The sequence below is a fragment of the Oncorhynchus keta genome, chromosome 11 (assembly GCF_023373465.1).
Source record: "Oncorhynchus keta strain PuntledgeMale-10-30-2019 chromosome 11, Oket_V2, whole genome shotgun sequence".
NCBI classification, from domain to species: domain Eukaryota; kingdom Metazoa; phylum Chordata; class Actinopteri; order Salmoniformes; family Salmonidae; genus Oncorhynchus; species Oncorhynchus keta.
Genome location: NC_068431.1, coordinates 30,304,585 through 30,319,802, shown reverse-complemented (window position 1 = coordinate 30,319,802; position 15,218 = coordinate 30,304,585). Strand labels below are relative to the sequence as shown.

At 39.8% G+C, this 15,218-nt stretch overlaps 3 protein-coding genes across 6 annotated transcripts in view; 1 reads left to right on the top strand and 2 right to left on the bottom strand.

Annotated features, from left to right (window-relative positions):
- LOC118390056 (protein KIBRA-like) overlaps window positions 1-1,610 on the bottom strand; it is a 41,466-nt gene extending 39,856 nt beyond the window's left edge. Inside the window, exons 1-2 of one of the 3 annotated variants that reach the window (XM_052456987.1) lie at window positions 1,193-1,610; window positions 454-617 (exon numbers count right to left, since the gene is read on the bottom strand). In XM_052456987.1, coding sequence (XP_052312947.1) covers window positions 454-617; window positions 1,193-1,195 — 167 coding nt within the window. In that variant the 5' untranslated portion in view covers window positions 1,196-1,610. Of the gene's footprint in view, window positions 1-453 lie in introns of all 3 variants that reach the window. The other 2 variants (XM_052456986.1, XM_035780217.2) reach the window with 2 other exon arrangements.
- A 282-nt stretch (window positions 1,611-1,892) lies between these two features.
- Window positions 1,893-9,257, top strand: arl10 (ADP-ribosylation factor-like 10). 2 transcript variants are annotated; one of them, XR_004826902.2, is made up of 5 exons: window positions 1,893-2,369; window positions 3,356-3,536; window positions 3,907-4,082; window positions 4,448-4,693; window positions 6,409-9,257. XR_004826902.2 is itself a non-coding variant. In XM_035780212.2 (4 exons), exons 1-4 carry the CDS (start codon window positions 2,232-2,234, stop codon window positions 4,613-4,615), a joined length of 663 nt encoding a protein of 220 aa, XP_035636105.1. In that variant the 5' UTR covers window positions 1,893-2,231; the 3' UTR covers window positions 4,616-9,257. The 2 variants fall into 2 exon arrangements, 1 of the variants encoding a protein (XP_035636105.1); XM_035780212.2 differs by having other exon boundaries at window positions 4,448-9,257.
- On the bottom strand, window positions 8,131-14,522 carry LOC118390053 (nucleolar protein 16-like). Its single transcript, XM_035780211.2, has 5 exons — window positions 14,329-14,522; window positions 10,442-10,550; window positions 10,279-10,348; window positions 9,816-9,922; window positions 8,131-9,611 (listed from the first exon to the last, which is right to left on the bottom strand). The coding sequence occupies exons 1-5, from the start codon at window positions 14,433-14,435 to the stop codon at window positions 9,468-9,470; spliced, it is 537 nt and encodes a 178-aa protein (XP_035636104.1). The 5' UTR covers window positions 14,436-14,522; the 3' UTR covers window positions 8,131-9,467.
- Between the last annotated feature and the right edge of the window lie 696 nt (window positions 14,523-15,218).

Genomic DNA, 15,218 nt, shown 5'->3' with positions numbered 1-15,218 from the left:
GGTCCACCCTATGTTCCGTTAATACCCACTAAACCAAATGTAATCAAAATTGGCACAAATGTGTATTGTCCGAATAATTTGTATTGTAATAAAATGTGGACTTGTTTGGGGACAAAGATCATTAGAATAATATCCAGTGTGCTTTGCAAGTGTTAATTTTCACATAACATTTGTCATATATATAGCAGATGCTTTTATCACAACATAGTGTCATCACACTTGACACCAATGGAGTACATTTGGGGTGATAGCTGCTATAAAAATGGTATAGAAAAGTATTTTGAAATTGTGTAATTTAATACATTGAAAGACTTAGTAATGAAAGACTTAGTTCAAAAACATGTAACATAAATACTGTCCATCTCTGTTCCATCAAGCAACAGTGGATAAACTCACCAAAATACGTGTACATCAAGGGTATGAGAAATGCACCCCCCCAATATAATACCATACCTGTCTCTTGGATCAATCCAACTAGTAGCGTGTTTGATGTGGTCGATAAAGTAGACTTTCCCGTCAAAATCCCGGGCTTCTTCCCAACCCTCTGGTAGTGGTAACTCCTTCCTTGGCATGTCAGACGAGTCTCCATGTAATTTTCTCTGCAAGTCCTCTAAATTCTATTGAAGGTAAACAATGTCTTGTGTGAAGCATCTTAAAATCCCAAATCTGAAAACCATCACTTGGTTCCAATTCCCAAATTCTGGATTGTGTGCGTGTCGGACTACGTGATAATCCATAACGTCTCGCAGTGCATGTTCTCAGTACGAGTAGAAATGTTTGCCAAACAGTGGTAATTTCCTTAATCAAACAATATTTCCAGTACAGATGAGCAAATGATTTCTCTGCAGAATAAAAAGGTTATTTTGTAGCCGTTATCTCAGCTCAGTAACAATGTTACAACCATGGTCACATTGGAATTGAGAGAGTGGTGTTTGTTCCACGAGAGAAATCCTAATGTGCATTTGAAATCGTTGTTCAAGGTTTGTGTTCGTCTATATATAATACATTGTAGAACATAACGAAAACGTAACGTTAATTATAACTTTTCAAACGGGTTGTCCAATGCATGGCAATTGTGTCGGGGCAGCTTGACTCCTTTTGGGATATTCAGATTAACCGAAAAGTGCATTTGAAGTCTGCAAATCCAGCCAATATTTTTAGTATGTGTAAAAAGGTTACAACAATGTCTCACCATTCAACAATAAGCTTTTCTTAAATATTTTAGAGCTCTTTTCGTTCACTGGCCACCATGTTTAGTTAGCGAGAACGATGCTAACCAGTCAGCTAGCAAGTAACCCTCTCGTGCGCTACCCAAAAATTACCCCGTTCCACAGAATTGAGATGCAGTTATCTTCACATTCACGGTAAATGTTCCTGCAAAATTCCAATAAATCCTCATTGAAGTTGTTTACTTGTAATCGTTTGTTACTTAAAGGGGCAGCAGTCTCTCCTCCAGAGTACTGCTTGCCGCGGTCGGTCGTGAAGGCTCGCGATGCTGTTGAATGACGTCATACAGGTGTTTCTCTGCCCTGTGCCATGCATTTTATTCTACCAAATGTTTCCTACAATATTAATGTTTTTTTTCTGGTTTTAAATGTGCAATAATGTGTAACGCTTACGTCATAAATGACGGACACACACGAGACAATTAAATACTTTGCTTGGTGATAAATGTTGCTTTGTGTTTGTTAGTTCTACTTCATGAGGAAAACTTCTGAGACAAGTGCACGACGCCCTCCCATGGACAGTTTTTGACACTGTTCACTCTAGGTTACAAATATTTATTTTAAATATTTCATTTCAAACACAATATTAATCATTTCAAACACAACTGGAAATGTCTTATTCATTATAGGCCGTTAAATATTATAAATTCCAGTCCGAAGTTAAACAAAATATGTGTAGTACATTGCACTTTATGTGAAATATTTTGGCACAATTATTTAGCAACATTTTTTAAAAAGGGAACCGACATACCCTTTTGCAATTACATTATTAAAACTCAGAGGCTTCATCCACATCACACAAGTAGCAGTTGCCCAGCCCATACACTGCCGTCACGAATCCAACGGATTGAAGGGTACAAGGCGCTGGCGGGGCTCTTTTCAACACAAACAAGGAAGAGATATCACGTGCACTGGTTACAGTGGAAATCATTCGGTCAGTTCATCGTTGGCTCTTGGTTGCTGTGTCCAGGAAGACGACATTATACGGCGTTCAAGCAGTGCCACATGGTTCTGCTTCGGCACATATCCATCGCCCTCACCGCCGCGGTGGCTGCCTTCGGGTCCGCGCTGTTTATCGCCTTGAATTATTTCTACAGAAGGCGAATATGGTCTCCCGAAGCGGAATATTACATGATAAAAGAGGTACACTGTTATTCTCTGCCATCTAGGAATGTTCGGTCGGCATAAGTTTATGACTCTGTTGCCATCGGTGGGCCAGACGCACAGTTTTCAAAGGTTTATCGCCGGATTCTTTATGTGCCAGAGCAGTGAAAGTTCTATAGGCGCCAGTGGCATCGAACGCAAAGAGAGGACTTAACGAATCACTTCTGTCTGGACGTGGATGTGGTCTTCCAGCCCATACAATACATATGATATGAATGCTGAGCCTTCATCACAGATCATGTTGATCACAAACTGACAATCTGACTGCATTGTGGTGGTGATGATGATGGGTTGTGATAACGATTGACGCACATAATGGGAATCATTCAGGTTTAGGGTCCAAGAGAGCAACAAGAAAATATAGTCATTTTCATGTTGAAGGAAATTGTTGTTTTATATATTCAAATCATTCCAAAGTAGTATCACTATCATAATAATAATTTCCTATAGAAACATTTCCTCTGAATATAGCCTATAGGGACATAGGACATTACCTGAAATTGTCGAAAAAGATTTTCAGGAGCTTCAAAGGTATTAATTAAATCAAGGACTGTGTCACTCGCCTACAGAGTGCTACTCACAAACCAATGAGATGGTTTTGAGTTGATTTAACTAAAATTATGTTTCATTACAACATTACATAGTGGTCAAAGAGCTTATGCAGTTATTGTGGGCCAAGTAGATAGCTTATTGGGGATTTGGGGGTCACAGAGGCTGCTCGCTGCTTTGCACACAAAAATGCAAGTGATTGCAGCAGTATCTATAGTGCACGGTTAATCCTACAGGGATAGATGGTGAAAATGCTGTTGTATGTAAACAAAACATATTGCAGACCGTCACTTTACAAGAGTAACAATTATCTATACCTGTAACTTGAGAAAAAAGTAACATGGGATAAGGTAACTTCATGTTGCTGATGTTGAGAACAGGTGTTCTGATGACCTCCTGCTGTGTGTGTTGAGCAGGAGCACGAGGAGCGTGGAAAGCGCCAGGTGCTTGTCCTTGGCCTAGACGGTGCTGGGAAGAGCAGTATCCTGCAGGGGCTGACAGCTGGAGACGGGGGCAAGAGAGGGCACTGCCGCCCCACCAGGGGCTTCAACTTTATGAGCCTCAGTGCCCCTGCCTGTCAGCTGGATTTCCTTGAGAGTAAGCTGTGCAGTTTGCACACCACCAGAATTCTGCATATGCTTGCAGTGCAATTCAACTGGCCTGTAAGACTCCATGCAGAGTGCTTTAAGGGGGTTCTATGACCTTAAAATATGTCACATTTTAAGCTATCAGTTTGGCACTTGAAATACCAGTGGCCTTACCAAAAGCATTATAATCATGTGCCTTTGCTTAGACTCAGTCATACGTTTGGACAACACACACCATTTACCTTTTCTTCAGTGGAATAATTAATTTAGCCCTTTTGTAGTGTGAAAAACAAGGTATACAACACAAGTTCATACATCTACCTTTTTGCCTAGCAACACTCAAGTAACCAGCCTACCTACCTCTGTCTGCTGTATTCTAGTTGGAGGGGGTGAGGATTTGCGTACGTACTGGACCGAGTACCTGAGGAAGACGCATGTCCTGGTGTACGTGGTTGACTCCTCTGACAGAAAACGTCTCCCACAGGCCAAGGCTGAGCTGCATCGCCTTCTCAGACTGGATTCACAACTTCCTGTGGTGGTCCTGGGAAACAAACAGGTGACCTTGACTATTGAGCTGTCGTATACTGTCTTTGGGCAGACAACCTAACGAATGGAATCTTATTCCATTGCTATAGAAACACGTTTGTTGTTCCTACTGTGGGCAACGTGTCTTGGACATGGATAAATGTTTCTCTAGTGTGTACATGTTAGCTACACATCACTTGAGCTGTGTTTATAAATAATTTGTAATACTGTTATAAATGTGATATTACGCCTGTCATGACCAGTGTTGTAATACATCAATGCTTAGATTGTCAAACTCTTATTTACAATTTAGTAATTTCAACAGAGGCTCATTAAACCCAGAGTGACTCGGCAGTAGACTTCACTGTCCGTCCTGTGTGTCTTCTTCCCCCCCAGGACAAGCACAACGCCATGAGTGTGTCGGAGCTCCATGAGGCCCTATCTCTGGGGGCGGTGGCTGACGATAGGAGGCTGTTCCTCCTGGCTGCCCAGCTGGGCTCAGACGGCCTGATTGTCTCCCGCAATCTGCAGGCCTTCCAAGACCTGATCCTACAGCTCGTTTGATTCCCTAGGACAGGATGAGTTGAACTGGGGGTTGACCATGCAGGTGGGATGGGGAGAGGCCCATGGGTGAGCCAGTGTGTAAGTACAAGTAGCAATGACTGCGTGTGAATACTTTTGAACTAGAGAAGATCCTTCAGGGCCCTCTGGGAGTCAGGGACTTCATTAAATCACTTAAATAGTAACAATATACACAAAGTATACCAAACATTAGGAACACCATCAACATGGCAAACTTGAGCGTGAAAAACCCAATGTTGCAGTTCTTGACACTCAAACCGGTGCGTCTGGTACCTACTACTATACTCCATTCAAAAGGCACTTAAATATTTTGTCTTGCCCATTCATCCTCTGAATGGCACACATACACAATCTGTCTCAAGGCTTAAAAATCATTAATCCCGTCTCCTCCCCTGCATCTACACTGAAGTGGATTTAACAGGTGACAGTATGTCATGGAAAAAGGTTTTCTTAATGGTTTGTATACTCAGTGTAGATCATGCATCTAGCTACAAATCATGAAGCTTGTTACATTTATTGTAGCATAAGTGTCAATACAATACAGCTTCAATGCTCCTTATTGTGGCAATGTCATGTCAGCTAGTCTCAATTCAGTCAATAACGAAATGGCATTTTATCCTCTTTAAATGATACATTTGATTGAGTGTTACATTTCATTGTAGGTAAGATGCAGTCAAGTCCATGTTAATAGGTGTAAACTGAGTGCAGTTTTTAAGATGACTTGTTCTGAGAAATTCATGCTCTACGTTGGAATTTATTTTAATGTGCATGTTTTCACTTATAGGAAGCAGTTTTGTAGCCCGCTTTTATTCAAAACATACCTTTTAATCTGATCTTAAACCTTATCAATGACCAGTAATTCCATGTTTCTACTGCAGTGGCACCACCTGATGTTTCGTTTGACTGTTCAACTGAAATGTGGTTGTTAAAATTATAACGTTACCCACAATTTAAAGAAATCAGGCCCTTTAAGGACCCAGTTGGGGGAAGGACAATTTTCCTTGCCATCTCTGACCCATCAAATCAATACATAAACTACTAAGGAGGAAACAAATCTTTAGGTAGGCTTATATATCCTTGTATTGTGGTTAAACAGGAAGCCGTTTTGCTGAGCAGTCCTTATCTGACATGTAGAATTGACTTTGCGGACCTGTTTTTTTTCCAACTCGGTGCCAATGTAGGTTAGTTTGAACACAACCTGCTCAGTTTAGCAGATACTATTGCCACTATTACGTTACTGTATGTACTCCGTGTGGTATTCCAGATGCTTTAATAGTCATCAATTAAGCACTTGGTTGCTCCCCGAAATGAGATTGTAAATAATTGACGAGAACAGATAGGACTAGCATACTGAAATAGGTCAGCTAATGTGTTGGTATTTTCACTACAAGCTAACTCCAGACATCTGAATGCAGTTTCCTGACCGCCTTGATAAAACACTATTTTAAAAAGGTTCTTAACTGCAATGCTCAGGGTTATTGGTCAGCCTAATGGAATATCATGTCCAACATCTCACCAAATTTATCCAATGTACCAAGTGCTAGATTTATTGGAGACATTTCCCATTTGTTGAAAACATTGTTTTCCGAGACAGTAAATCTAGTCACTATACAAAATATTGTACACTGTATAATCTTGTGAATGTGTGATATTTCCAACTTGTCTATTCAAACCTGATGTGCTCAAACATATTTAGATGAGGAAAACCCCTCCTTGATAGGGATGGGCATATGACATTATTGCACTATATGAATAATCATGCATTTTTTTCCCAGATCTCCAGATTGTCAATTCCCCTCACCCCAAAAAGTTGCTCTTGAATCTCTGGACCAATCAGAATGAAGCAAATTCAGGTACAACAGCTGGCAGTGGTCCGTTGTTTTTTGGCTAGCAGTCAGCAACAGTGAAATACATTGGGGCAAAAAAGTATTTAGTCAGCCACCAGTTGTGCAAGTTCTCCCACTTAAAAAGATGAGAGGCCTGTAATTTCATAGGTACACTTCAACTATGACAGACAAAATGAGAAAAAAAATCCAGAAAATCACATTGTAGGATTTTTTTTATGAATTTATTTGCAAATTATGATGGACAATAAGTATTTGGTCACCTACAAACAAGCAAGATTTCTGGCTCTCACAGATCTGTAACAACTTCTTTAAGAGGCTCCTCTGTCCTCCACTCATTACCTGTATTAATGGCACCTGTTTGAACTTGTTATCAGTATAAAAGACACCTGTCCACAACCTCAAACAGTCACACTCCAAACTCCACTATGGCCAAGACCAAAGAGCTGTCAAAGGACACCAGAAACAAAATTGTAGACCTGCAATAGGTAAGCAGCTTGGTTTGAAGAAATCAACTGTGGGAGCAATTATTAGGAAATGGAAGACATACAAGACCACTGATAATCTCCCTCGATCTGGGGCTCCACGCAAGATCGCACCCCGTGGGGTCAAAATGATCACAAGAACGGTGAGCAAAAATCCCAGAACCACACGGGGAGACCTAGTGAATGACCTGCAGAGAGCTGGGACCAAAGTAACAAAGCCTACCATCAGCAAGGGCATTGAAGATGAAACGTGGCTGGGTCTTTCAGCATGACAATGATCCCAAACACACCACCCAGGAAACAAAGGAGTGGCTTCGTAAGAAGCATTTCAAGGTCCTGGAGTGGCCTAGCCAGTCTCCAGATCTCAACCCCATAGAAAATCTTTGGAGGGAGTTGAAAGTCCGTGTTGCCCAGCAACAGCCCCAAAACATCACTGCTCTAGAGGAGATCTGCATGGATGAATGGGCCAAAATACCAGCAACAGTGTGTGAAGACTTACAGAAAACATTTGACCTGTCATTGCCAACAAAGGGTATATAACAAAGTATTGAGATAAACTTTTGTTACTGACCAAATACTTAATTTCCACCATATTTTGTAAATAAATTCATTAAAAATCCTACAATATGATTTTCTGGATTTTTTCCCCTCATTTTGTCTGCCATAGTTGAAGTGTACCTATGATAAATTACAGACCTCATCTTTTTAAGTGGGAGAACTTGCACAATTGGTGGCTGACTAAATACCTTTTTGCCCCACTGTAAGTGATGTTCAACATGATAGAATAGATTGTTCAAAAAAAGGTTATGGTGAGTGTTTTGCATTGATCTGTGTCAGGCCTTGTGGAACCTGTTATCACTATTTGAAGTGGGGAAAATAGCATAGGCTACCGATGTCATGGCTGACTGGAAGGCAAAATGCGCTATGAAAATAAAATGCTTTTTCATGTCAAAAGAAACATGAGAAAATGAGCTTAAATGAAACAATTACTTTGTGCATCAACTGTTGGCTACGTTTACAGTGCACAACAAACTATAAGCTACCATGTCCTGTCAGCCACAATATGTTTGAAGCAGCAGTAGCTCACACTGTCAAACTGCATTCAGAAGTTTAGTTATATTAAATTAAAAAATTCAAATGTCATGGTGTAACAATGTCACATGGATAATTGCATTTAGACAAAGCTTTTTAATGTCATTATTTTCCCCCTCTTCAAAAATGTACACACATAGTATTCTAACTTCCGTTCTGATATTCAATTAACCGTGTCCATCCCTGCTCCTTGATATCGCCATTGTTTCTTGATAATCTAGACCATGTTTCATTTCTGTTGTATTCAGTTGTAATATTTATGCTGCTTTAAAGATTTAACTAACTCCAATGTCTTATTTTTCGTTTTGTTTTTGCAGTGACATTCTAACCTTTTGCACAAACGATGCTATGTTTATATCTTGTTATTCAAAAAAGGAAATGCATTAACGGCTTAGGGAAATTCCACATTAAGAGTGATGCCGAGACTAAGGTTTTCCACTTTAAAATGTATGCCAAACAAAAGTGACTGCAAAGTTGAACCGTACATACACAAGGACTACTTTAAACAATTTCCAGACAAGTGAACAAAAACGTCTATCAAACTTTGCATCTGCACTGTTCAAGTAAATGGGTTTTTATAAAACTCCTAGTGAATTGTTAGAGATATTTAGGGATTTAGGCAGTGAGGCCCGTTATATACTTCCCCAGAGTTAAATGAACTTGTGGATACCATTTATGTATCAATGTCTACCTATTGTTCACCTAATACCTTTTTTGCACTATTGGTTAGAGCCTATAAGTAAGCATTTCACTCTACCTCTTGTATTCGGCACACGTGACAGAAACTTTGATTTGAGGTAGTTTCACAAGCCAATGCTAACTGGCGTTAGCACAATGGAAGCAATGGTTAGCAACTTCCTTTAAACCACACGCAGACACCAATGGTATCCAAGAGTTCATCCGACTCAGGGGAAGTATGACAGGCCTCATTGCCCAAATCCCAAAGTATCTAACAACTCCCACAGTTGTATGGGTTGTTTAACTTTTCAAGCATTGGTTTACATTTGGCATGCACTTTTAAAGTGAAAAATCTTAGTCTCACCACTAACTGTGGAATTTGCCATTACAAATATACATGTTCACTTCATTACAAAAGCAGTCTTACATGTTCTTACTGTATGGAATTTGTGTAACTGTATTTTTGGGATACATATGGGAAGTATGAACAAATATAATAAAGTTTGATTTTATGCATGTTGAAAATGTCTGGTCTTTTTCTAAAATGTTTACAGTTCCTAGTATCACAATTTACCATCCATTCTGATTGAAGGAGAGTTGCTGAATGCACCATGACTCCCTCTGTCCATCAAAGTAACAAAATAATTGTGAGTCAGCACTCCGACTGCCTCCACTGATGAAGAGTAATGATCTCTCTCTACATTGAAGATCTTTGACCACCACAGACAGGCCCAGTTATGTGGAAACAGGTTTCCCACCTTTGAGAAACTCCACAAAGGTGTTGTATTCCTCTGGATGGCAGCGTTTATACTGGTCCACTTTCCTCCTGATCTGCGAGGGCGTGTCCTGGTAATAGTTCTTCTCATCTCTGACCATAGCCTACAGAAGCAGAAATTAGGTTGGGATAAAAAATACAAATAAAAATGAGGTCTCACAATACCCATAAGAGCATACAGTAGTTATTGCTATGACCCAAAGGCAATACACTGCAACTACAGGAATACGAGCCCATCCTTTGTGAAATACTACTGTACAGAGAGAATCAAGTTAGGCGAGGTGAAATTCCTCATCAGCTGTACTTACCTCGTAGTTCTCGCTGTGTTCCCTGATCATGTACTGCACGTACTCTATCAAGTCTGTGGATAAAGTCTTTGTGTCTTTCTCTGGGAGATTGGCCTCTGCTACAAGTTCTGTTGAAAACAAATTATCATGCATGAGTCTAAGTGATAAGATCTTCTAATAAAATCTAATAGGGGCACCAGAGTTGCACAACGGTCTAAGGCACTGCATCTCAGTGCTAGAGGCATCACTACAGACCATGGTTCTATCCCGGGCTGTATCACAACCGGCCGTGATCAGGAGTCCCATAGGGTGGCGCACAATTGGCCCAGCGTCGCCCAGGTAAGGTGGTCATTGTAAAATAAGATATATTTGTTCTTAACTGACTTGCCTTGTAAAATAAAAGGTTCAATAAAAAAAGGATTTATAAATTACAAAGAACAAATGTTGATTTAGGTTCAACAAGAAATGATTAATGGTTCCTTACCATTGAGAACGTATGGCTTCCTTACAAATTTGAGGGTGGGAGCTTCTTCAGTTCTCTCCACAGTAGCAAACTGCAGACATGTCAATTATACATCACAATTCAGTGATTAGGCCATGACTTGTGAATGTATAGTATATCACCATGATGGACAGGATAAACTCACGGTCAGTGTCTTAATTGGGAGGGCACGGTTAGGGTCAAATGCCAGACCCATGTCTCGCAAGTTCCTTGCCACAGACTTCTTGTCACTCCAGGCATTTCGGATCTGAGGACTTGAAATAAACAGTTACACAACTATAGCCATTCACTCATGCTAGATCATACATTTCTGATAAGTGGGTGTTGTATGTATTAAGTATGCCATTAGCACTTTGTTAAGCCAAGACTTATTGGTCCACACACACACGTCAGATCTGTACTATGAGCTGCATGCTAATTTGCCTGAAGATACCAAACCTATAGTTATGCTTGTTTACACGGAGCTGCACTGGGGTCGCAATGCAATGGTTACATTAATAAGACACTGTGGAGCCGGTTCGAGATATGGGTTGAAAATGTACCTCAATGCAGAGATGGGGATACGCCACTGTACTAGAGGTCGACCGATTAATCGGAATGGCGATCAATTAGGGCCGATTTGAAGTTTCCATAACAATCGGTAATCTATATTTTTGGACACCAATTGTGTCCGATTACATTGCACTCCACGAGTTGACTGCATGGCAGGCTGACTACCTGTTAGGTGAGTGCAGCAAGAAGCCAAAGTAAGTTGCTAGCTAGCGTTGAACTTATCTTATAAAAAAAACAATCAATTTTAACATAATAACTAGTTAACTACACATGGTTAACAATATTACTAGTTTATCTAGCTTGTCCTGCGTTGCATATAATGCGATGCCTGTTCATTTCTCATTGAATCACAGCCTATTTCGCCAAACGGGTGATGATTTAACAAGCGCATTCACAAATAAAGCACTGTCGTTGCACCAATGTGTACCTAACCATAAATATCAATGTCTTTCTTTAAAATCAATACACAAGTATATATTTTTAAAGCTGCATATTTAGTTAATATTGCCTGCTAACATGAATTTCTTATAACTAGAGAAATTGAGTCACTTCTCTTGCGTTCCGTGCAAGCAGAGTCACGGTATATGCAGCAGTTTGGGCTGCCTGGCTCGTTGCGAACTGTGTGAAGTCCATTGCTTCATAACAAAGACAGTAATTAATTTGCCAGAATTTGACATAATTATGTATTAACATTGAATGTGTAATGTAACATCAAGATTTAGACTTAGGAATGCCACCCGTTAGATAAAATACAGAACGGTTCCATATTTCACTGAAAGAATAAACGTTTTGTTTTTCGAAATGATAGTTTCCGGATTCGACCATATTAATGACCTACGGCTCGCATTTCTGTGTGTTATGTTATAATTAAGTCTATGATTTGATATTTGATAGAGCAGTCTGACTGAGCGGTGGTAGGCAGCAGCAGGGTCGTAAGCATTCATTCAAACATTTGCCAGCAGCTCTTCGCTGTGCTTCAAGCATTGAGCGGTTTATGAGTTTCAAGCCTATCAATTCCCGAGATTAGGCTGGTGTAACCGATGTGTAATGGCTAGCTAGTTAGCGGGGTGTGCATTAATAGCTTTTCAAATCGGTGACGTCACTCGCCCTGAGACCTTGAAGTAGTTGTTCCCCTTGCTCTGCAAGGGCCGCGGATTTTGTGGAGCGATGGGTAACGATGCTTCGAGGGTGGCTGTTGTCGATGTGTCACTGGTTCGAGACCAGGTAGGGGCGAAGAGAGGGACGGAAGCTGTACTGTTACACTGGCAATACTATAGTGCCTATAAGAACATCCAATAGTCAAAGTTATATGAAATACAAATGGTATAGAGAGAAATAGTCCTATATTAACTACAACCTAAAACTTCTTAACTGGGAATATTGAAGACTCATGTTAAAAGGAACCACCAGCTTTCACATGTTCTCATGTTCTGAGCAAGGAACTTAAACGTTAGCTTTTTTACATGGCACATATTGCACTTTCTCCTCCAACACTGTTTTTGCATTATTTAAACCAAATTGAACACGTTTCATTATTTGAGGCTAAATAGATTTTATTGATGTATTATATTAAATTAAAATAAGTGTTCATTCAGTATTGTCGTATTTGTCATCATTACAAATAAATAAATATAAATCCGCAGATTAATTGGTATTGGCTTTCTTTGGTCCTCCAATAATCGTTAACGGTGTTGAAAAATCATAATCGGTCGACCTCTACACTGTACTCCAAAACGGAACTTATCCACACTGCTCCAAAGGGGCGGCAGGTAGCCTGGCAGATAGGAGTGTTGGGCCAGTAACCGAAAGGTTGCTGAATCGAATTCCTGAGCCGACAAGGTTAAACAATAAGCCATTCTGCCCGTGATCAAGGTAGTTAACCCACTGTTTCCTGAGTGTAACAGTTGTTAAAGTACTGTGTGAATTTCACCAGGTTCATATATTAATATGGCATGTTGATTTGTTATTATGCATGCCTGCATCCTAGGAGTAGGGGAGTGTGTACTTTGCCCTGCGTGCTCAGTGCATCAAAATGATTTGAGCCCAGGAGAGGTAGGCAAAGTCATACACAATGTTTTGTTCATGAATAATATTGTATATTTAGAGGTTACTCATAAGTGGATGGTATTGTTAAGATGCACTTGTAATTGTACTTTTTACGATGATATCAACATTCTGAATTCAACATGTGGTTAATAGCTAGCTACAATATTAGCAGGCTATTGTATGTGTGAACGTTGGCTAGCTCCTCGAATGATCCCAGTCCCTTGTATTGTGCATCTGTAGTAGAAAGAGGCAACAAGTCGCAGAACATGTGCTCTACAAATGTTTTATTTTATTTTGGATGCAGGTATGTGGTTTTATCTATGTAAAATATGTTATGTATAATAAGGAGGGGTTGTACTAATTTTTGTATTAAAAAATATATTTTTGATGCACTATGAGAGAAAGAGGTGACACTTGGCAGAACATGTGCTCTACAAATGTTGTATTTTCTTTTGGATGCGAGGAGTGAATTCTGCTTAATTAAAACTACCTGATCTCCAAAGTCCACGTCTATAGTCTCAATCAACCACACACAACTCAGAGTTACAGCGGTGCAGTACAGCACCGGTTACACAGGCGCCGATGGCATAGATGTCGATTAAGGCAGCCTCATGAAAGTGACACGTTTAAATGTCAAACATTATATTAAAGGAGTGTCGGTCTGCACATGCGCAGGTCAGCGTTAGACTCATCAGCGTGTTTCTAGCATGAGCTTTGCTAGACAACGTCGCCATGACATCCCATATAAGTGTGATCAGGGATTTCTATCAGATAAATCTGAAATAGGATATGAATGTAACCATGATTGCGTTTTGACCCCAATGCAGCTCAGTGTAAAGGTATGGTTGGTATCTTCTGGCAACATTCTCAGCCAATATGCATGCGCTTCATCCCCCTGCCTCTCCCTTTAACTATTCCCCAGGTCGTTGTTGTAAATGATTATGTTTTCAGTCAACTTACCTGGTAAAATATACATTCAATCATAACTAGTCTGGCGGTAAACAAAGTTTTCAAAAAAGTCGTATTTAGTTAAAAAAAATGCCAACTTGCGTATACAGACAAATGGTCTTCAGTACTGTCTCTACCAATAGGTTTGCTTTGGTGAGAAGTATATTGAAGCTGCCTGTCACTAAGCCGAATAATTAATGTTACGAATCAAAGCTGTTCAGCCAAACGACGCCCTGGCTGGACCAGAGCAAGTAATGTTAGCTATCAAACTAGTTTATTATTTCACCAGTTTGACAACCATCGATAATAAACACGGGAATAGACCAGATAACATTTTCTTGTAACGTTAGCTAGCTAGGTTGGCTAGCTATTTCAATCACACAGACAAAACTGGATACATGAGCTAACGTTAGCATCACAGCTTACTAGAACGAGGAGTTAGCATTGCTAACATCGACTGCTATTCATAATCAATTTTCGACTTACCACTCAATTCTCGGGGCTTCCCTTTTCTTAAACTGCTTTTTCAGTTTCTTTCTATCTTTACTGTAATCAAACGTGTTTCTTTTACTTTTCTTTTTGGCTTTCGGCATTGTTTGAAAATCGAGCTAACTTTTATTTCTGAAAAACGTGTGGAACGTATGCAGTATTTCGGTGGGGACGAAGGACGCTTGTGTTGGTATCACGTGGGTTAAATAAACGCCCATTTACCTTTGACCTTTATGTAGTATTTTTTTAAAATTATTATTATAGTAGTAGCGTAAAATTATCACAGATAACATTACTATCATGAACTAATTAAAATACATTAAATTATGGGTCATCTTTTGATAACAGGGAAGGTCTGATAATCACTTATTCTGGTTCTAGTGATGATGATGATGAGAACGAGGATGATGATGAGTCAAGGAATCCTTGGCTGCAATGATTTGTCTTAAAAATAAAAACAATCTGAAAGCCTTATAAACCATGAGCCCAGAATTGCATGAAAACACAAACTGTACATTTCTGTAGATTGACAATGACAAACATAGCGATAATAACTTTTAGCAACAATTAGGTTGAAATTGGTTGTTTTTGTTATTTCCCATTAGAAGATATTTGTCAACAAATTAGAAAGGAAAATGTACAGGAAGCATGGGAGAAAGAGAGAGATGGGAAGAGGAGAGAGCTCTCCAGCTATGAACATCTGAGAGGATTTAATATGAACATCTGAAAGGATTTCTACATCTCACTCTGAGGGGGAAAAGGGCAAATAAGGAGGCTTGTAGTGTTCAATATTTTTTCTTCCTTGTCTTGAGTGGGCCATGGTAACCAAGTTGACAGTATCAAGCTGAATGTTGGAACATATCCAGAACGCTGCAGCCCGCCTGGTC